Raw genomic sequence first — 22676 nt, 5'->3', positions numbered from 1 at the left:
CGGCTCCCAAATTCCCACGGGAGGGGCGCGGTGCAGTAAATCATGACGGCGGGGCTTAAGAGCTGCGAAGAGGCATTGGCGCCTGTATTACGACACATCCATGTCGTCCACGTCGTGCAGGGTGTAGTCAACATCCTTGCGCAGAATGATGACCTGTCAAATTCAGCATAAGCCTCAGTATCGCACATGTTGAGCCACAACAGCGTCCTGATAGTGTCATCTGCTAGGATGCATGACCAGGACAGTCTTCAAGCAGCCCTGCAGCATAGTGGGTGTTGCACATAAAAAGGTCATCTGAGGCCGCAGGGTCCAAACGAGATATATTGGCCAGGATTCCTGGCACGAGATCTCACGCATGAATGCATGAAAAAGGGGTGGTGTCTGACCTTCACACGCTGCGGCCGGGCACTCTTCAGCGCTTTGAGCAGCTTGTTGAGGGCTGTGTCGGCCGCCTGCGTTGCCGCGGTGCAGCCGTGCAGGCTCACCATCTTCAGCGCCGGCAGCTCTGCCAGCCCCACCAGCCCAGTCGTCACCTGCAAGAACAGTCATGGACAGGAAATCACGCCAGGGCATAATATGACTGAGTCCGTCCATGTCATCTGTGAGCATGGTCTTGTGCTGTGCTCCACAAGAGCGTGGTTACGGAGCAATTGACTTGTGGCCAGCGAATTTCTCAGAGCAAGGATGTTGGCGTCCGGGATTGAGCAGTAAGCGAGCCGGCAAACCTTTTGCGTTGATGACATGACATGACGGAACGGACATCTGACTAAAACAATGACTCTTCCACTGCAACTATACTCTGGGGTAACAACATACCAAATGTACACCTGCTTAAACTTGGGGATTGCCTGCAACTCAAATTGGTGCCAGAGCATAAGTCTAAGACTTGCTTTCAAGAGGGTAAGTCAGTAGAAGGCACGCACGCGCAGGTGGCGGCACTCGGATAGGTTGAGGGAGAGAGAGAGAGAGATGCATCGTGACCGACGTATGCTCATACAATTCCCAACAGGGGATTCTGAATGAACGTTGCATTTACCAGTGCAAGAATATAGCTGGATCTGATGTGCATCCCCTGTTACCCATACAACAGGGGGAAAAACGCACGCGCAGGTGGCGGCACTCGGATAGGTCGAGGGAGCGCAGGGCGGTCATGCCGGCCCAGGGAATGTCGTCGCGCACGTCCAGCTCGCGGTTGCGCGACAGGTCCAGCCGTCGCAGCGCCCCAAACATCGCCACCTCAGCCGTCAGCTTGCGCAGGCCGCTCGCGCGGATTGCCAACAGCCGCAGGCCCGTCAGTGCAAACACCGCCTGCGCCGGGAACACCGGCATCAAACTGGCACAATGAACTGTTTCCATGAAGCAGCCTCGCATGAGCATATGACTGTCAGTCATGACGGGCACCCTTCCGCGCCCTCTGGGTAGAGCCCAGACCATTAGATCAAGAAATCCACCAAGCTGAAGGCAACTTGATCTTTCAGTGGACTCATTGGGACAAGTGTTGGAGCCCAGCCCAACAGTGTCCATGAGCTCAAAAAGTACCCATTTACGTGAGCTAGCACAAAAACCCCGACTACTCGTCTGGTATGCTGCAGCCACACAGCGCGGCCACACACAGACAGCCAACGTCAGGGTGTACCGTTGATTACTAGCAGGAGGCCCAGCAATACACCAGGACCCTCAACAGCACTGCCTCAGTGAAGAGCTTGTGGGACCCTGCACATGGACCTAGACTGACTACATCGCCATATTTAGAGTCCCCTGGACTGCTTATCTACCCGGGCTGCACCTGTGGGATGGCGGGCCAATCGGTGCACTCCAGCACAAGCTCGGTGAGAGTGGCGCCAAGATTGGCAAAGCCAGGGGGAAGCAGCAGCGGCGCAAACTGCTTGGACACGACCCGCAGCAGCTTCAGGCGGCGCAGGGACACCAGCTCCGTTACGGGCGGAGGTATCACTAGCCCGAAATTGCGCGGCGCAAGGAAACTCAAGCTGCGAGCCGGCACAGAGAACGCGTCAAAGGTGGGCACCTTTCACAACTGCTGAACGCTATCATGACACACTCATTGGCCTGCCTTGGGCCGGTGAAGTTGCATATCAAGAGCATGCAATCAGCAAAATCGGCTCCGAGAAGTCCCCATCCTGCTGTGAAACGTGTATACATATATATAATATAAATAGTAACAGCAGGAAGAACAGCCGCAGGTGGCTTATCAGGTGTCAGGCATCGGCCGCAAGGTCGAATGAGGCCACTTTGCTTTAGGCATTTTGGGCGCACCTAGTAAGGCTGGTGAGCCCCGACAAGGATGGGCACCAAGACTGCTGCTGCTGCGCTGCGCTCAGATCCAGACTCATCCTGGCACACAAAAGGTGACTCATCAGTGAGTCAGCCCGGAATAGAAGTACCTTAAATGAACCCCATAGGCACACTTGGCCCTTCAACTGCAGAAAGTCCATGCCCAGTGACCCTTTGAGCGAGATCCGCAGCAGTCTTTTGAGCAGCCTGACACGTCACATCAAAGGATCTGCAGCAAATCTCAACCTCTGGGTTTGTCGCAAAATCAGTTTAAGAAGACGCGCGGTCAGGCACTCACTCGCAGGCATTTAATTCCAGTTCTTTCAGGCTCCCCAGCTGGCCCAAACCTCCCTGTATCCTCAGCCCTCGTGCGCCGACAATCTCCAATACCTCTAGATCCTGCAGCGAGGATACAGCATCCTGCACAAGAAGAAAAAGAAAGGTTAAATCTCATGAAAAGACCAGACCAAAGGGGTGGCCACCCCTTGTTTCAAAGACGCCCTCTTGCTTGAGGTGCGCCATTGCCCATGCGGGCAGCCTCACCCTGCTTACGATGTCAATGTATGCATTTGGAGCAACCTGGAGAGAAGCGCACATTCTGAGCTTGCAGCAGCATGCCATGCAGCACCGGTTCTTGGACAATTCCACTGCACCGGAGAAGCAGTGCAGATTCGTTCTGAGGTGTATTGCAGGGTGGCCCAGGTCTATTGATATTTCACTGGCCTGTTCCAGTGCAGACAACCACTTGTGCATCAGGTGGGCACACGTGGTGGGGCGTTACCTGGATGAGATTCAGGCCGAGCGCTCGCATGGAAAGCTCCCGCAGCGAGGTTACTGTGAGGACGGCTGGGGGAATGGGGTAGCGCACAGGGTCGTTGAAGCTGGTGATCTGCAGCAGCTGCAGCTTCTGCAGCAGCGACAGCGGGCTGAGATCGCGCGTCATCACCCCGTCTGATGTCAGCTCCAGCCGTTCCAATCCTGCTCCACACATGCGCGGAATGTTAGGCGGCTGACTGGCAGTCATTGAGAATCGACACACTGTCTCGCAGGTTCAGAGGAAGTGACGAGCACTGTGAGGAATAAGAGGCGCAGGGCATGCAGGTGCACAGCATCGCATGCCAAATGATGCATTTGCCAGGGCTGCTCTGCAGCAGGCAACCGCCTTGCACACTGGGAAGTGCTGTTTGTGCTCTGTCTAGCGATCGTGCATGTCGAGCGGTCGTGCAATCGTGTGATCCACGACAAGAGGGAGTCTACAGATTGCGACGCAGTGGGCGCGCACCGGTGCAGTATCCGATGAGGTTGATGGTCGGCTGCTGCAGCGGGACGGCGCCGTGGCAGCCCGGGCTGAGCCCAAGGGTGCGCAGAGAGACCCCAAACAAGCCTACCAGCACCTGAAATTTCATCGCCTGGTGGTGATTCGTGAAGCGCACTGTGAGTTCCCTCACACCAGCTGCGCGCGGCAGCGCCCACGCGACAAAGCTCGCCAGCCGCGGACCCTCCTGCAGCCTGCGCAATGAATAAGCCAGTCTCCTCATCCCAGATCATCGTGATTACTAAAGTCGCATCCAATGTTGGGTCTGAGTCACCAAAGTTGCTATTGTTGCGTGTATTCCAGGTCCTTGAGATCCAGGATCCAGGTGCGTCAAGGAGTGCGAACATTGATATTCTCCAGTCTGCAAGGTTTCAGAGGTTCCTCCACCCATGCATCCTGTCTAAACTGTAAAGGACCTTAAGATCAAGATAGGAGACAAGAACCCTTGCTGGTGGGACATCTTGGTTGGTGCCGCACAGATGCAGTCAGAGTGGATCATCGTAGACATGACAGGGGCGCAATGATTTTCACGCATGCATCTGCAGAGGCACAGTTGGTCCAAGGCTGCTTTGGCAGATGGGAGGCTGGGAGCTTGCCTGGGCAGGGAGAGCAGCATAACGTTCCAGAGCACGCTGGGCTGCCTCAGCACGCCAGCAAACTTATTGCAGACGAGCGAGAGCCCGAACAGCAAGCGGCGGTCGTAGGGGGAAGGGCAGGCCTTTGCAAAGATGTTTATGAGAACGTTGGACGGAAAGTCCTGCAGCCCCACGCTCTCTGCCAGACTGTTTGCCTGCCTCCTGTCATCCACTTCCATGCAGGCCTGGCAAGAAGCACCAGGACAAGCCAAAAGGTCAACACAGGTCTGCAAGTCTGCGACTATACGGCTGCCATCTGCAAAGATCGCACAGTAGAACGATTAAAGGACTACCACAGAGACTATAACATGCATCAGGGCTTCCAACATTGAGCAACACAGGCGAACTAGGCTCACATTAATCTTGACTCATCCAACAACGCAGGGCAACTGGTATCCCGTGGAAAGAAAGTGCATGGCGCGCTACAGACATTCTAGACGTAGACTACTGTCTCTGAAGAGAGCGTGATGAACTATATCTTCGATAAACGCACCAGCTCATCTGCAACATCTCCGGCACAGGCTACGGTTCGAGAGCTCGTCATACTGCAGTCAGTCCCAAGCGACGACCCAGACTTTGTGAGATCTACATGTGTTGCTATGTCTCTGTACATAGTGTGCACCAGGCGTGCAGATTAAACGTTGTCGTACAAGGCGTTGAGCCTTCACACATCACACATCCCTCACTGTCTGCCAGGATTTTCGCTCCAACAAGCGAGATGGGCCATCCATGACCTTCCGACTGGTGACGGGGTCAGTACTGTGGGTGGAGAGATTAGTGACAATGGGGTCACCTCTCGAGAGTACAGGTTCGTTGGGTTTTGGGCAAACCCCTGTGAGGCCACATCAGCGTCAGTAAATACACAACGTCACGCACGTGCAGTTTAACACTTCTTCTTCTGCAATTTCTCCGATCCTGAGGACAGAACACTCACAACTAATGCAATTGGACTGAGAATATTCGTAGACTCCAATCCCAAGGTCGTGCGGCATTCCGAGAGTACAAAGTCGCGATCTGACAAATTCATCTGTGTTCTCGTCTCTTTGATGGAGGATTACAACAGGCTATAATTGCACTTTATTATACTGGTGTTCTTATTGAAATTACATGCAAGCGCTAAGATGCGCTGCGGGCAGGTATGTGCGCCACACAAGTTGCTGCATTCTGTCTCCAGGTTCTTTGTAGCCTTCAATTATATAAATGTTACATGATTGCAGGCTCAACATGAAGCGACACACTATGGGCCTCGTGTATTCAAGGGCAGCCGACCTGATCACACTCCGCGGCTTTGCCAGCGACCCATGCCGCAGTTGTGTGATGGTCCACCCTCGCGCCCAGCCACCGCCCTATGTGCAGGTGAGGCCTAATGCTTCCTGAGCTCTCAGTAAACCTGACTATCTCGCCGGCCTCCCAGCCAAGAAGTGTAATCCCAGCTTTCTTGTGCACGCAACTGTCGTGGCTGTGATATCTGGAAGAGCAAGAGCAGGCATTTGTCTTCTGACTGATGCCGGACTACATCATGGACGTTGCAGGAGGCAATGAGGCTGGCAGAGAGCTATGCGGGCGCGCATTGTAAGAGCATCGCCGTGGGGCCGTCCCGGGGATCCCCCCCAACATCAGCAGCCTTCTTCGGCTCTGGAGCAGTGGAGTCCCTGAAGGGCCAACTTGCAGCCCTTGACCCCCACACGTGCGCATGCTCCGCTGCTGTTTCCTTGCCCACTTACCATGCAATTTTGTCAAACACCCATGACATTGGCATCTAAATGTTGGCTCCCACACTCTTGCTGGACGTGCTTTCAGGCGCCTTCATGTTGTACCTGACGGGCCAGTTGGGTGCGCAGTCTTGGATAGTCTACAGCCATGTGACAGGGAAATGTGATTGATCGGCCTGCTGCAGGGTGTTTGTGAATTGCATGCTGAGCGGAGTGCAGCAGCGGAACCTGGAGGCGGCCTGGCAGCGTCCCGTAACGGACAGGGTCGGCCTTATCATCAAGATCTTTGCCCAGCGCGCTCGCACACGAGAAGCCCGCCTGCAGGTGAGAACAGTAATTTGCCACACACAGCATGGCAAGAGTATCTGCAGTAGCATTGGTTCTGGCTGGCTCCACTGATTGACATCTCCTGCAAGTAGCTTGCACCAAGTCAACCATGCTGTATCAGCTTTGAAGGGTACATGCACAGCGAATTCAGCAAATTGTGTTGCTGTATACATGCGTAGTACTGGCAAATGGACGAGGGCAGTGTGCATGATGCCACCCCTTGCCCTTCTATCCTTTCTGACTGGCTTATGTCGGAGTGGCAAGCTACAACTTATGCAGTTGCTGATTTGTGTTTCAGGTGGAAATGGCGTCTCTGGACTACAAGGTGTCCCGGCTGGTGCGCTCGGTGGATGCAGCCACCGGGCAGCGGGCGGGCTTCGGAGAGGGGGGCCTCACAGAGGTTGTCAGTGCAAGGTGCGCGCTTGAGGGATAGAACAGCTGCAGAGCAATTCAGCATATTTGCGGAGGCGCATCAATGATATCAAGTGGGATTCAATGCAACAAATTCATCCCACGGAACAGCGCTGCACGTTGCTCCACCTGAAAAATGCGCTGTCCTGCCACCTCTGCAGCAGGGCAGCAACAGTAAAGCTGGTGCTGCGAATGTGCTGCTCTATGCGATGTACTTGCTGAGAAATGTTCCTCCAGTCCTTTTTGCCAGAAGGCCATTCGGGCATCTTCACTGATGCTGATGCATGGCACACTTGTAGATCAGCTCATAAACTCCAGGATGACTGTGGATTATCTTTGATTGTGAGAATCACAAAACGCTTTTGCACCCTGTGGACGTGACACTTGTGGTGATCAGTTCATCCCGGTGTCGCCATTGTTTCAAGATGTGACATACTTGCTCTGGGCACAGGGAGAGGGGAAGGAGCGGGGGGACCTCGGGGGGTCTGGGTGGATCGGCAGGTGGCGGAGAGACGGAGTTGCAGCTGCAGCGGCGGCGCATCAGAGCGCGCATCAAAGCCCTGAAGCGCCAGCTGGCAGAGGTGCGATGCACGTGACTGATCTCATTTTGCTGCCTCTTCGCTATCTCTGGACCTGCACCATTGGCACTGTGCCCTTCCCCCAGCCATCATGCATGAGGTGCAGGGGCAAGGTAAGTTCTACACCTCAATAGCTCAGCGGAAAAAATGTGTTGACACATTCGCAAGGCTCTGCACCCTGAGTCTGTCAGGCCGGTGTCGTTGGACCTTGCTTGATTTTGGGTAGCTCATGTTGGGCAGGTGAGGCAGACGCGGGTGACTCAGCGGGCAGGCAGGCTCCGCGCGGGCAAGCCGGTCTGCGCGGTCGTGGGATATACGAATGCCGGAAAGTCGTCGCTGGTGTCAGCGCTGTCAGGGGATGATGTCGGCGTGCAGGACAGGTGCGCGCTGCATGCCGCTTATGTAACCGATGCACATGTCTCAGCACTGACATGCGCTGTGCAAATGTCACTTTCGATGCGCACGTCATAAAATTGGAACCCCAGAGTCCCGAGTCACACTCACCCCAAGCGACGCATGCATCACAGCTAAGCTAGCAGGTCTGGACTGATCAATGGAAAACAAAGGCATTAAGAGCTGCCTGGAGAGAGAGTGCATCATGTGAATCTTCTGTGCTGCTGGAAAAGAAACAGCCCTTTACTGAGGGCTGTAAGGCAGTGCTTCCATGCATTGCGCCCACGTCCTTGTTCCAAGTCAGCAAATCGAGTCCTGGGGAGGACTACTCCAGCAATGGCGCCTCGCACACACGCAGCTTGACAAGCGGAGTTCTTATGTTCAATTTGTGATGTGCAGGCTGTTTGAGACGCTGGACCCCACAATGCGCCAAGTGATGCTGCCCTCGGGCAGGGGCGCCATCCTGTCAGACACCGTCGGCTTCATCTCCGACCTGCCTCCCTCGCTCATCAAGGCCTTCCAGGCAAGCAACCTCACTCTTTATAACATCAGAATTCTTTGTCCAGTCCTTGTCCTCATCATCCTATGCATGAAAGCCTCTATTGCAAGAGCCCATTCTGTCTGATCAAATAAATGAGGCGTGTGAGACCGTTTAATAGCCTCATAAGAGTGTTTCCTCCCTGTCAGTGGACCTGCCAAATGTACAAATGGATACCGATGCTTCCTGAGCGCCATTCCATGCTGCGCTGGGTGACTGTTGCCTGATAGTGCCGTGAGAATCAGTCAATGCAAAAGATAAAAGCCAGTCTGTGGCTGGCCCGGCAGGCCACGCTGTGCTGGGGGCACGGAGCCTCCACACGTGGCCTCCACACGCTCTAGAGACATCAGGAAATACAGAAGATGAGAGCTTTCTTAATGACTGGCCTGGCAGGCAACGCTGGAGGAGGTGGTGGAAGCAGATCTGCTGCTGCATGTCATGGACGGCAGCAGCGAGCAGATGCTGCAGCAGCGCGACGCCGTGCTGGCCGTCCTGCGGCGCCTCGGCGTGTCGGAGATGCGCCTGCAGAAGAGCCTCATCGAGGTCGTCAACAAGTCGGATATCTTCCCTGGCACAGCTTCCCAGTCGCCAGACGATACTGACCTATCAGCGCCTGATGTGGCCGAGCCAGATTTGGCAGCGCCTGATTTGGCAGAGCCTGATTTGGAGGCGTCTAAATTGGATACACCCTCCAGCAGCTGTGGGGCTCCTGAAGAGGCTGGGGAGGTAGAGGGGCCATGGCTGCACGGGGGCGAGGTGCCCTCTGCAAAAGGGAGCGCAGACACCCAAGCGCTGTCAGACGGGAGCGTGGAAAAGCAGGACAGCGGCGCAGATGCCTCATGCAGTGGGCAGCAAGAGGCAGGATCCCTCAGCAAAAAAACCAGCAGTGGTGAGACGGCCGATAGGGAATTGGGCATGCAGCGGGAAAAGAGCAGGGGTGGATTTTGTGGGCGGGGGGTGGAGAAGGAGGGAACGTGTCGAGAGACAGACGGCCACAGCGCTGCGCTGGACTGGGCGCGCGGCCGGGCCGGCCGCCAGCCGAGCGTGGTGGTGACATCAGCGGTCACAGGGGACGGCCTGGATGACCTGCTGCTAGAGATGGACAAAAAGGTGTGTGGCTCGCTCACTGTAATTTGGATTGTTTCAATGCACTATACTTTCACCGCAAGGCAGCCGTTCCTGCCTTCGAGAAATTCTTTGCGCTCGGATCGCATTTACCTTGGTATGTAATTTCCTGTACAATGTCATATGCATTGCTTTGTGAGTTGCATCCATCTTCCAGGTGCATTTCTGGGCATTTAAGCTTTGATAGCTAGCTGCGGTGCGTACAAGCTTCACCTGCCAAGTGTCACATGGAACTTGTGGTAGGCAAAATGCCTTGTGACATCAGGTGAGAGCATGTTGAATCATTTGTGGGTGCAGGTGAGTCTGAAGTTTGCAATGAGGGAGCTGAGCGAGGGGGCGATCCGAATGGGGCCACGCGTGTTGACTGAAAACATTGTGGGCCCAGTTGTACCGGGGGTGACCCAGGCCCGCGGCTCAAGATTGCAGCATTCTTGGATATGACTTCAAGTGACGATTGCCGCATATATGTCTAGGCCAAAGTCAGCTGTGCGCACGATTTCAGGCGTGCCATCGATCCGCAGGGGGCCTTTGTCAGTATTTTTGTACGCTGTGCAATTGAAGATGTCAAGTGGCCAGCATATCTGATTATGCGAGGACGCTATCAATCACTATGCATTCAATTGCAATCACAATCCAAGTTGGCTCACGATGCGCACTGCGTGGCATGCCTGCAATCTGATTACTTAATACACATGCTGCCGGCGCCTGCGATACCTCAAGTATTTTTTGTACGTTTTATTATGTACATTTCGAGGCCACACTCTCAGGCCCTTCATCTGACCTCATCGTGCATGCATGGCATGCCTCCCATGTGACCGATCACGTGCACCGAGAAAGGCTCGGTACCCTTCCATGAGCACTCGCGATGCTGGCAATCGGGAGAAGAACAAGACATTAAGAACATGATCAGTAGGTGGCTCTCATTCAGGTACGAGTGGTCACGAGTTGCCGAGAGCTTAAAAGGGGTCCAGATCACCCACGCCAAACCGATGCCTGTGAGATGTTAGAACTGTGGTTGGAAGTCCTGTGTTGTCACATCTGGAAAATGCTCGTTCAATTTCATCATGTAATTTCAATCAGGGTCCTAAGAAGCGTTCTCTGCACATTTCAGGTGGTTCAATCTGAAGGACGACAGGTCAACACATCGCACTCGGCCTCTAGAATGGCGAGACAACGGTAGCAATCCGTACAACGTCACGTTAGTTCTCGACATAGTGCAGCAGCTGCTTGATGCTGAGCCAGTGAACCATCAACACACCTGGATCACTGTCCTAGCGAACACTCCAGCAGTGCGCCTGGCAAGGCTAGGCGATCCCGATGGCAGCGTCACCCTCAGAGTCCAAGGAACGCCATACGATCATTTGGTCTGCCGCTGCCTCATGCCTCTTTGCTTAAGTCTCTGTGGATTGTCAGCTTCACTTTTTCTTGAGTTGGTTGTGAGGCTGACTGTGTTTTAGCGCAGGCGAGGATGGTATACAATGCTCCATTGCACAGAACAGAGCAGTGGTTGAGGTATCTTGTGAAGGAGCATTGGATCACTCTGCACTGGGTGATCCTATGGGTGGCCCTTTCTGCCATACGTCTCGAGTATGTTGCCACTAAGAAGGACACAGGGTTCCAGACAAATATAGCTGCCACTGCCATCTACTACATGCTCTGGGGAGTTCTTGCAGTAAGGAACAATATGAATTCACTGCATACAAAGATTGCCACATGCTTTGATATTGTGCAGCTCAAATTTCTGTTGCGATCTTACGAATGGGCAAGCTGTGCAAAGTAAAATAATTCCCAAGGAGGGCGTCTTGCTGTGCACAGATTGGCAGCACAGCTGTGGAGATGTGGCTCTTTCCAGAGATTGCATATGGAGTCGAGAGACTGGCTGCAATGTACCATGTGAGAGCCTCAGCTTAATGCCGAATATACTGATTCCAATGATTCAAAGTACTGCACACCAAGTATGCTACCTTCAGCGCAGATGGCATGCGGATGTGAGTGAATGCCGATTGTGCAGGAGGCAGAATTTGCTCGATTATGGGATCAAAAGAGGTCCAGAGGAGTGACGCTCTTGCGCCAGGCAGCAGCCAGGCAATGGAACTGCTCAGAGGCAGATGTGATCGCCCAACAGCTGCAGTGCGGGCCTTCCCCCGCCTTTGCTAGCATCACATGTGATCCTGCAGGCTATTGTTTCCTTCATGTCGAGTGTAGAGTGCAGCGGTGTCTGTGACATGGCAGGCAGAGACTGAGGAGTATGCTAGTATACTATATTATATGAGTAATTATATACAGATTTTTTTCCTATGTAATACTGGAATACAGGAGTATTTGCATTTGCTGCAGCATCCGGACGTCATTCTCGGTGGTGAGGACGATAGCCAACATGCTGAGGGAGGAGAAGGGGAGAGTGGAAGATGCACTGTTAGCGCTGGACATGCGCCTGCCCCTCTTGCAGAACCTTACAAGCACATCCCAGGCATGGGCTTCTCCAGAACCTGGATGCCGGCAATGCAATGCGGCTGAGAGAGTGCTTATTTGCCTCTGGACACTTTCGCTTTCCTGAGCGCCTCAGAGGCAGGGTGTGTTGTACCCTAGCAATGTTGACAAGGCGCCTTGCGCTGAGAATGCATGCTTATGCGTGGCATTTCGATGCGACTTACTGGAAATTCCTCAGCTTGCATTGCTGCTGCAGTGAAGGGCGGTCAGGGACAGTTGTGAGTGCGCAGGTTGTTTGGCTGCGTCGATGAATGTGCATGTGTGGTGGCAGGCAGAGCAGGAGCTGAAGCTGATAGTCCATGTGGAGCACGAGGTTCGGAGGGGCTTCTGGCAGAGGATACACTTGTCTCACAGCTCCTTTGCAGCCACAGGCAGCATCAGCTGGTGAGCTCTGTTCTGGTGCCATCAGGCCACTTAGTAGAATGCTCCCAATCACTCACATGCATGCCGCATCTCGTCTTTTGCAGTGATGAATCACACAAGTTCAATAGCTCCTTTTGTAATGGGGCGGGGAATTTTATCATCAGAAGCACAGCAGGCTGCAGTGAACATCAGTCCAGACCCCTCTTGCAGATCCAATTCTGCTAGTTGCATGATGGATCTAATCATAATTCAACGGGGTTTGGGGGTTGCAGGAGGCAGGGTGTGTGCCTGAAGAGGCCAGGGGAATTGGACCTGGCGAGACAGGCAGGGGAGAATTCCTCGCCCTCTCGTGCCCCCGCCAGCACAGAGGGAAGTATGCGAAGAGACAGCCGGGCCGCGGTTTATGAGGACGCCGGCAGCTCCCCAACCTCCCACAAGGCAGACCCTCAGGGGGTGGGTTCACAGGGTACATCCACTGGTGACAACGCCGTCTGACCTGGCCTGCACTGAGTCAGCTGGGGTGGCACGTTGTGACCGTCTTTTGGAGCGCAAGCTACTGTATGCCGGCCATGGATGAGAGAAAACAGAAACCTTATGTAACTGATATGTATTCTATGCAAACCTGGCGCTTATTCACCGGTGGGACCAGATGACTGATTGTATAATGCCTCGGCGAGAGCTAGAGCTGCTGCAGCGATTTAAGAGCTACTGTACAGAAGTATGCCTTTGCTAGGAGTCCACTGCCAGTGGATATGGCATACTGTGCGGTTGAAGTGCCACTGGCCCGGGGTGCAAGTCTCCAGGAGTTTGTTGTACCGTGTGACTTGTACCAAAGACAGTAGTACCAGATATGTGGCATCACAGCCACACTTGTATACGCGTGAACTTGTATGTAGATCGAGCTCAGCTGCATGCACACTCAGCTGCGCAGATCTCTAGAGCCAGAAATTGCAATTGCCTGGCTAGCTGGCCGGCCGCGGCTGTAGTGGCCGTCCAGCAAATGGATGATTTTTTGAGTGTTTGCCCAGCACAGATACTGTAGTCGTTGTCAAGTAGAGAACACCTGTAGTCTTAGGCTATCTGGCCGTCATGAACGGCTCCAAATGGTCTGCCAGCAGGGATGGCACCTTCCTTGTAGATCCTAATATAGGAACGCCATCGAAAGGGTGCGATATCTCCAGCAGGAAAGAGAGAACACATGATCACTTGAACATTCTGATATCTTGTACTGGACGTTAATCTTCTTATTATTGAATGGTGATGTGTTCGTGCACGTGGATATAGCGTGACACCGGCATATGGCTGCAGTGATCGATCCCTGTCTTGAGAGACCAGAGCCTAAGCTATTTGGCAGAGCAGCGTCCGTCAGCAACATATTCCCACAATTGCTGTTAGAATTGGAGAGCGATGACAAGCAACGTCGATTGCTTGCAGCTCAAGACCTCGTAGCGTACGAAGAGCACTTGCAAATCTCTCACTTTGAACGACTCATACCGAACTTCAAGGACTTTCTTTTCGCCGATCTCGACGATGAGGATGATGCTGCGCTGTGCGCAGCAGCAGCACAATTCTTCACGCCTTTCGCTGAGGTGTACACTCTCACCAATGGCTTTCTGTGAACGCTACAAGGTTTGCTTTTGCCACCAGAATAACATGCCTGTGGTCGATATTGACTCTTCGCGTGTCACAGGCCGAGACAGGCAGCGTGTCGCATCCATTAGACAGCGTGAACGAGGCAATCCTTGAAAGCAAGCCTGCCATTGGTTGGGTTCCCACTTTACTGGACTGGGGTGCTGTCCCTCGTCTCATCTCCCTCCTAGCGTGGCCCAACCAGGCAGATACGAGACCTTGGCCTGGAGCATATGCTGCAGCAGGTGCTTTATGTGCTGGTTCTCGAAAAGGTCAAGTGTGCAGCAGATCCTGACCTGGCAAAGTGGCATCGCTGGTGGCACCTGGGCTCTGCGTTACCTTGCAGGACCTAATCACCGGAATCAAGAGTCATCAAAAATTACTTCATACTCCAATGTCAGACCCCAGCAGAAAATGTGGCTGAACAACTGCTACGACGATTGACCAAGAAGTGACTTTGCACGCCAGGAGGGCGCTTATTGTGTGCGTTGGCAGCTCATCAGAATGTACGCGCGCACAAGGAGCTGCTGCAACAGTCTGAGGCTGTGCCTGCGCTGCTGCATGCACTGGAGGAGGTCTGGCTCAACACCTGCTCGGCAGAAATCCTCTTCTACCTTGCTGACAGGTGGGCCTTGCAACATCCGTAGCCTAGCCTCATCCCCCTGTGATTTTTACATCAAGAATTACCTCTAGTTTATCTCCCAGAGCGACTGGGGCCAAGGTGTCAGGAATTCTCACGTTACGTTATATCACATGCCCCGAGGAGAGGCAGATTGCAGGAAGTGCCGGGTATTGGCAAGTAGGCTTTGCCAGACATCATGACTCTCCTGCCTCCAAGATGAACGGTTCAAGAGTGAGTTCAGTGATACCGAGCTTGTCTCAGCTAAAGCAGGCATGAGAGGCATTTCTAAGGTCATTATTGGAGGTGTCTCAGAGGTATTTTAGAGGTCTTTTTAAACAGATTTTCATTATTAGTTGCAGTTCTGTGAGCCGTCTTGCCGGCGCAGCCCGGTGCCTGGCGGTCTCGATCGACTGCGCATGAGCGACGGGGCGGCGATACTCGTCTCCTACATCACGCGGAACATTCAGAATCGACGCAAGCGCATGCGAAGCTACGGGCCGACTGCTGCAGAGTACCCCCCTTTCCACGAGGTGGCAGCCATCTACTATGCTGTGCAGCTGCTCATACTGCTCGCTGTGCGGCCGGACGGGTGCGCACCTGACCTCCTTTTTGCCTATTTGCACAAAGCCCTACTTTGGCACTTGCATGCGCTTATCTTGGTGAACGGAGGATGCAGACCTGCATGCAGATGGGTGCGTCAGAGATGAGCTAAGGTTCCCAAACAGAGCGCAACAGTGCAGGGACAAAGTGTCCAATATTGAACCATCATGCAGCCATGATAATCACCTCCAAGTAAGGAATACGCAGCATGTGAGCTGCAGGACGAGAATGGGTGACAATTGAATGTGCGGTGCGCTGTGCAGTGGTGGGGATGACTCCGAGGACGATGCGCTGAAGCTAGGTGGGCGTTTTTGCCTTCTGCAGACGAGTAATAAAAGTGCTGGCTGATATCTGCGCATCTGCCTTTTCAATGCTAGCTCATGGCAAGCGGCCTCACACAAGGCAGACTCATCTCATTGCACCCGCAGAAATTTTCAAGACACACCCTGCATGGAAACTTGGTAATAACTTGCGCAGGCATTCCTTGGTGTGGTCCTTGGCTATAATAGAGTTCCCATGCAAACATGCATGTCTCATGTAGAAACATGATCCCAGAGTCTTGGCTGTTTGGTGTGCAGGGCTGCCAGTGCCCACTCAGGACATAGTGGAATTGGTGCAGACTGTTCTCGGTCTAATGCCTCCGGCCAAACTGGCCGCGGCTGTGCAAAAGCTCGTGAACTGCTGCCCCGAGGCGCGCGCAGCACTAGAAGAACAAGTGCTCTCTCAGGACAGTCGTGGAACCGGTGTGTACTTCACCTAACCTTTATACAGCACGAAATGTCGTACAGTCTGCTTTTGGGCGGCTCAACTCTGGTGAAAAGCTTGGGGACAAAATCTGGGAATGTCTAACTTTGGGTGGCCTTGAGCGTGTCAGATGATTATTTTTTGGAGATTTGCCAATAGTCACGTGACCCTTGATGGCTGACTGACTTGTCAGCTCACCAGAATGTAGTATCAAACAGCAGGAAGACAAGACTCCTGTGATCAAGTTGATCATGCTCTGGCAAGGGCAGCTGGCTGGGTGAATGTGCACTCAAGAATTGAGTGGGTGTGTTTGCAGGGTGCTTTTCCATTGCATGGGCCTTCATGAAAAAGGCGATGGAGGATCCGCGGGAAACACCTCTGGCCAAGAGCGAAAAGGCTGTATAATACAGAATGTTAGATATGGTGCTCATGAGGTCAAATGAGCCATGCAGCCAAAGCCAGCATAGCAGCAACGTGAGAGGAAGAACAGTTGTACTTATATTTACTGATGGTGAGTCACGTGTTCAATGATGCCTTATGGAAATTTGTACCAGTAGATAGGGCGGGATGCGAGAAGCAGTACCAACGCTTGGTACTGTTGTTGAAGATTGTACTGCCGGCCATTACTTGTTTAGTAGCCCTGGTTGAGTATATACCACTAACAGCCTGCGACATTCAGGCAAAAGTTTGCAATGTATCACAGGCACAATGGGCACAAATGGTGTTTCCAGCTTGCCGTTGGAGTGTTACGATACATATCACAATATCATTCTTTCCTAGAGCAAAGTCATGAGGAGTATTGTAAGAGCCAAACATTCTGAAAGGTTCTCAAACATTCCAAACAGTGTATCCTATCCATGTGCCACGGGGCGCATTCTACCATTGTATCATTCACAATCTTGCAGTCTTGACTTACTAATTGTTGAGTTAATCTGCTTCGTCCAGGACATTTGCCACAATTCTTACGACCCCGTGACCAAAAGCTAGAAACTGATTAAAAACACAGTAGACAGGGCCGCAAACGGCCTGAACAGGACAGAGGCCAAACTGAGCACCACCTTGGCAAATACAAACGCTTCAGTCAAATAGAAGCCTAACTTGCCTCATGAGTCAGTTTCTGACTCAGATGAGATTCTGACTGGACACCTACACATTGCTTGGGCACCACATCAAAATTACCTGATGACCTAACACTGCCACGCATGCATTCACCTAAAACTAGACTATCATTGCTGCCAAAATTGTTACGCTGCAGTGTGCAGCAACATTGATATCACCTAAATCAGAAAAGTGGTTGCTGTTGGAGGCATGCATAGAGATCAGTATTGTACAAAGCTTTCCCTAGAAGATGTCATCTGCATCTCTGCAGAGGTTCAGATTGTGCCTAACACTTCTGACGCTTTGTAGGAGAAGCCCCTTTCTAAGACAGTAGACCGAGCTCAGCCCCTTCAGTTGAGACTGTCAATATTGGTGATGGATGGCTTGGCCCACTTGTGATGCGTCTCAATCATGCGCACTGCACAAGACACAGATCCTCTGTCAACCAAAGACAACATCGAACAGCTCACACTATCGCCACACTTAATGTTGCAATCACCATAGCAGACTGCGAACAGAGGGCTGAGCATAGTATGCACAGCAGCAATTTTAATTAATCTCTTTGAAGTGCAGTTGTATCAATAGAAATGCTTGCGAGACTGGCATTTCTCACAAGCCAGCCTCCTTGAAGTACTCTGTGTGCAGCCTATGTGCAGGCTTTAGAATGTGTATGTGCCCTCTTTGTGGAGCCTCCTCAGTAAACCTTGGATAGTTGCCGAGAGCCAGCCTTGAGGGCTTACCTGTGCCTGAAGAGGCGCGCATGACAATGGAGTTGGTCGAAGCTCCGCCCGAGAAATAGCGCACGCCGCGCAGCAGGTCCCCGTCAGACACCCCGGTCGCTGCAAAGAACACCTGTTGCACAAACGCAATGTCAGCACCTTGCAACGGGTCTTTCTGGCGAGATGGCCTGCTGAATCCACCATAGGCGGACTTTGTCATCTCCACAAATGTGCGGGTCCACAGGTGAGCAGGCTCAATACCCAGGAGACCACCAGGCCTTGAACTACTGCCTACAGAAGCCTGACCTTCTGCGCATTTAAGCAGCCTCCATAAAAGCTTACCTCCCGAATTCACTGGGAGAAGCCACGCATGCACGATGAACCCAATGACATGTGCTTTGCAACCCCTTGGTCATTCCTGCATCATAGAGAATCCCGGACTATTAAGTAATGATGGAATGCGGCAGCAAAAGCGGCATGTGCGCGCACCTGCTCGCCCTTGCACAGGTCGTCCTGGTACAGGATGGCGGAGATGTCCAGGCCGGCCGCCTCCGCCCGGCGCCGCTCCTCCTCGTTGCGCGGCCACAGCCGCGCCTGCAGCGAGCCCCCCATGCACTTTAGCGCCGCCGCTGCGATCACGCCTGCGCAAACCACCCGTCACATCACACGTTCGCAAATGCAAAACGTCTTCCCAGCTTAAATAACATAGGAAAGTGGAGGGAAGAACACCTGCTCATTGAATGTCAGGTGATATTTATATAGAGGTAAAGAGTCATGAAGACAGAGCATTTAGAGCGCTCCTCGGCTCAATGATAGGATTTTAGTATACAAAAGATTGCAACCAAAGCAAGGTTTAACACAGGGCACGCAACACCTTCTGCCATTCAGATGAACTCAGATACCAACCCCAAGGCATGCTGCAGCAACAATTGCAGTCAGGACTGCCTTGCTGCAGAGAACGTACGCCCGCTACAGTCAGATACCATAGCCGTCATCTGAGGGCAAGGGACATACATTATCTGCAGTAATGGTTCAGTTGTGCAGATAAGGCAGCATGGGTGACTCACCCTCTGGCGTGCCACCGATGCCCAGCATGACATCCACGGGCGACCCCTGCTTCGCAACCTCGATAGCACCTGCAGTTAATGCAGCAGATCACACCTTAGACTGTGCATATGCATGCTACATTCCAATTGTCAGAATATTGCAAGATAGCTGTACTTATAGGAGAGATGGGCTGTCAAATGCTATCAAATAGGCAAATTGTGCCCAAGCTGATCATCCCAGCCCGAGGGTGCGCCGATTTTACATGGGCAAGAAAAACACCCGAATAGCCCAAATGGCTAGCTGGTTAGTTTCTTTGCGCCCACAAAAGAGAGCAGCCGTTCCAACCCACAGGATGTGAAAATTAAACAACAGCATGCTTGCAGGAACCCAAGACAGCAATGGCGGAATTTGACTAGGTGCAGCAAGCATGGAAACATGCTGCTAACACAGCGCAGCGCGCAACAATCTGAAGACACACATAGAAGGACGTGTCAGGCAGCGGCGTGCACTCACACACTGTTCTCATGATCAGTCACTGGACGGTGACCAATGCATGTGCATATAATTTGAGGACAGGGAACGCGGGAGACGCGCACCTGCCACGTCACCATCGCTGAGGAGGCGGATGCGAGCGCCAGCCTGGCGGCACTGTGCAATCAGGTCCGCGTGGCGCGGCCGGTCCAAGATGCACACCGTAACATCTCTGCGCATGCATGTGTACAAGTGCGCCTGAGAATGGTTTCACCGGGCATCAGTGCATCCTAAGCAAGTGGAAGGAAGACAGCTTTCAATCATGCAGAAATTGCTGGGGTGTCGGTAGCGATGCAAGTCACACTGCTGAAAGAAGGCTGACCGACGCACGCCGCTCACTGAATGAAATCCGGCATCCATACATTTGTGACTGGAATGTGAGAATGCCGAAATACACTCATGGCAGCCTGACCATCAGCAGGCCATCTTGAAGCAATGGACCTTTGTTGAAATATCAACAACCTGCATCTCTTTCCTCCGGCCAGCATCCCACAGCACCGCTAAGTGCACGCGGTATTGGCCCCAGCAGAACCAGGCCCTTGGCCGGCATGCCCATCCAACACTAAGAACACCAGCATGTATGCACCGCGGAGACAATAGTTGTTTTTTTGCTTATACTGAAATATGGCCCCGGCTGGCAGGGGCCGGGTTAAATACTGAGTACTGTGCCCACGGTTGATTGGGTCTTGCTTGGATCTGGGGAGTCCATCCAGGGGGTAGGATGCGTGGCAGCCTCTACTTGCACCTCGTCTGCAGGCGCACATTGCCTCTGACAAAAAGAGTGTAATACAACCAATAAAATGGTATACAGCGCGCACCTGACAGGCTTATTGAGTGCCACAGCGACAGCCTTGAGGTTGCGCTCGACAGGGTACAGCAGCGACACCATGTGCGGGTTCACCTCCGGGCCCACTGCGCGCATGCATGCACAAAGCACCCTCAGCCAAATCCCTGCGCGAACTACACAGGCAGCAGCCGATCATCTCTGTGGAGTGGACAGTCCACTCCATAACCCAGAGACCTTATCCTCTATGCATGTTTGGGGACTAGTTGGCATGCACAAAGCACCGCAGGAGGCACTTGTTTCTTTACTACAAGCGTGCTGACAGCCATTTGATGAACACCGCTCGCCATATGGATCTCCTCGGCGTTAATGTCCCCGAATACAACTACTTAGGTTGAAACTGTCTTTCTGATCTTCAAGGCTGAGTCAGCGCACCTGCCAGCTTCTCCATGTACATGCACGGGCCGGGGTCAAACAGCGCCCCCCGTTCCGCCATAGCGATGACCGAGATGGCTCCATTGCGGCCCTGCACAGTAAAAAAAATATGCATCAGAACTCAGTGACGGCCACCGGATTTTGACATGCAGCGTAACAAAGGCGAGATGGCCTTAGGTAGTCTGAAATTCCTGCTGCACATTACAGTAGGTTGGGAGGTGAGCTGCGCGGGCCTTTCACGAGAGAGAGACCATCAGGCAGGCTGCTCGTAGCATGCCCTCTGTCTGCTCGTCTCTGCCAATCTCTGCCACATGGATGCCGGTTCACCATTGATGTGATCATAAAAGGGATGGGTATTAAGGTTTGCTGCGCACCTGGGAGACCAGTGTGGTGCCATCCAGCGGGTCCACAGCAATGTCCACCTACAAAGGAGAAAAGGCCGCTTGAGCGCCGGCACGCATTGAACACGAAAATCTCTAGTCCACACCGTTGTCTTTGCCCAAACTTCACCATTCAAAGCAACACCACAGTCTGCAGGGTATGAAATTGATGGAAAGCACATGCACTTCAGCTCAGTACTCGTGCTAATTAGCATTCTGAGATGACTGGATGTGCGCTCACCATTGGCTCCTGTCCTGTTCCAATCTGCTCCCCGCAATACAGCATCGGCGCCTCCTGCGCACAGTCAGCACCCCATTTCAAGACCTCCAGAACTTTCCGCTGATTTATTTCAAGGTTACTAAAGTGTTCCTCCAGGAGACAACCACATCCCGAGCAACAACAGCAGGAAGAAGAGGGTCCCCTCAGCACGTTGTTCCAATGTCATCACATGGGATGTAGCCAGGCCCATGCATGCCAGCCTCTTCTTGGAGCTCTATAGGCCCCACATTTCCAGTCACAATTTGCTGCATGCGCCTGCGATTATCAAGACATGCATGTGCATCCCACTGACAGAGAACAGGAGCAGTGCGCACATCTTTCTCTCCCTCGCCGATGACCACGATGCCGTTCATCTGCACCGTCGACAGCACTTTGCGCATCATGTCCACTGCCGCCTGGTCCGCTGCATTCTTGTCCCCCTAGTTCCAAGCAACAGCGCATGTCACCATCATTGCATTTTAGAACACAGACTCATTACTGAGAGCAGGCTTGTCCCCATGATTGCATTCTAGAGCATAGGATCCTTCCTGAGACCAGGCTTGTCCCCCATGATTGCATTCTAGGACACAGGTCCCTTCCTGGAAGCAGGCTTGTCTCCATGTGTGCATTCTAGGCCACAGGTTTCTTTCTGAGACCAGGCTCGTCCCCATGATTACATTTTAGGAACACGACTACCTTCCTGAGAGCAGGGCAGTCCTAGCTGACGTGCACACCCGGTCATGCTCGTCGCAGCTGCCGTCATTTGAGTGTGTTCATGTCACGTAATATCCTCACAAGACAGTGAAACAATGATAATATCTACACGTGGAGCGTGAACGGACATGCATGGATTGAGATGCAGTGCCCTCGATCTGAGCAGCAAGATTGCGCACCTTGCCGAGCCAGCTGCCTCCAGCGAGCGCTGCAGCCTGCAAATGCAGTGAATCTAATCAACAGCTGTGTCAGCACACCAAGGCTAAAGCTCTTTATTAATTGGGTCGCAGGAAAATCAGAGGAACATGTGATTGGCTAGGTTTATACATTGGTGGTGTTGGTGTAGCAAGGGGGCGCCTTGGATGAGTCAGCAAAGCTGGGCTCTTTATCAAAAAGGGGAGGTAACTTACCTCGGTGACTCGCACGAGCTCCATGGCAAGATTCCTGTCCACTGTGACATAGTTGGGCCCTGTCAGCTGACTCTCGCCACGCTGGCCTTTGCTCAAGACTGCCGCTCCTGCAAGCAAAGGCAATTTTGTCATGCGAATTGTCCTCCCCATTCTGCGCTTTCACCCTGCGAAAACTGCAAGAAGCTAGTACTAAAACTCAATTGTGCCCGGGAAGCATGCATCGAGAGTATTATGATGCACGTACTGGTCAGCAACAGACAATAGATCGCACATGACAGTCAAGCTAGGATGGCCTCGTCTGAGACGCATCAGAGCTTTCGCATAAGTGGCATCGTTATGCAAACTTGCCTGCCGCGCTTTGCCCATTATCTGACCCTCCAGCGGCACGAGGAGCCTTTCTCGCTTGCCGCTGTCCGCAACGTGACCGAGCACTGGCTGGAAACACCAGTCCCTGCTTGAGAAGACTGCTCTGCATCTTTCCTGCTCTTTCCAAAATTTCTGTGTTTAATTGTGATCCCAGCTGAA

At 52.9% G+C, this 22676-nt stretch overlaps 4 protein-coding genes across 4 annotated transcripts; 2 read left to right on the top strand and 2 right to left on the bottom strand.

Annotated features, from left to right (window-relative positions):
* Positions 1-87: 87 nt before the first annotated feature.
* On the bottom strand, positions 88-4421 carry COCSUDRAFT_42276 (L domain-like protein; the record flags this gene model as incomplete). The annotated part of the gene is made up of 9 exons (XM_005647097.1): positions 88-153; positions 387-533; positions 1105-1308; positions 1787-1988; positions 2275-2352; positions 2591-2712; positions 3074-3270; positions 3575-3801; positions 4159-4421. 9 exons carry the CDS (start codon positions 4419-4421, stop codon positions 88-90), a joined length of 1506 nt encoding a protein of 501 aa, XP_005647154.1.
* A 1060-nt stretch (positions 4422-5481) lies between these two features.
* Positions 5482-12674, top strand: COCSUDRAFT_63755 (hypothetical protein; the record flags this gene model as incomplete). The annotated part of the gene is made up of 11 exons (XM_005647096.1): positions 5482-5598; positions 5775-5929; positions 6140-6278; positions 6580-6695; positions 7144-7273; positions 7511-7650; positions 8063-8234; positions 8595-9311; positions 9624-9722; positions 12088-12200; positions 12452-12674. 11 exons carry the CDS (start codon positions 5482-5484, stop codon positions 12672-12674), a joined length of 2121 nt encoding a protein of 706 aa, XP_005647153.1.
* A 1367-nt stretch (positions 12675-14041) lies between these two features.
* COCSUDRAFT_63754 (hypothetical protein) lies at positions 14042-16179 on the top strand (the record flags this gene model as incomplete). Its single annotated transcript, XM_005647095.1, has 6 exons — positions 14042-14053; positions 14312-14433; positions 14816-15019; positions 15294-15331; positions 15609-15773; positions 16091-16179. 6 exons carry the CDS (start codon positions 14042-14044, stop codon positions 16177-16179), a joined length of 630 nt encoding a protein of 209 aa, XP_005647152.1.
* Positions 16180-16532: 353 nt separating this feature from the next.
* Positions 16533-22175, bottom strand: COCSUDRAFT_53601 (hypothetical protein; the record flags this gene model as incomplete). The annotated part of the gene is made up of 12 exons (XM_005647094.1): positions 16533-17290; positions 17613-17724; positions 18081-18232; positions 18659-18727; positions 19235-19341; positions 19988-20081; positions 20389-20479; positions 20763-20810; positions 21010-21063; positions 21420-21467; positions 21921-21956; positions 22152-22175. 12 exons carry the CDS (start codon positions 22173-22175, stop codon positions 17223-17225), a joined length of 903 nt encoding a protein of 300 aa, XP_005647151.1. The 3' UTR covers positions 16533-17222.
* Positions 22176-22676: the final 501 nt, after the last annotated feature.

Source organism: Coccomyxa subellipsoidea, assembly GCF_000258705.1.
Source record: "Coccomyxa subellipsoidea C-169, whole genome shotgun sequence".
Classification (NCBI taxonomy): domain Eukaryota; kingdom Viridiplantae; phylum Chlorophyta; class Trebouxiophyceae; family Coccomyxaceae; genus Coccomyxa; species Coccomyxa subellipsoidea.
Note: the sequence above shows the minus strand (reverse complement) of the source record. Positions and strands in the feature narration are given on the sequence as shown.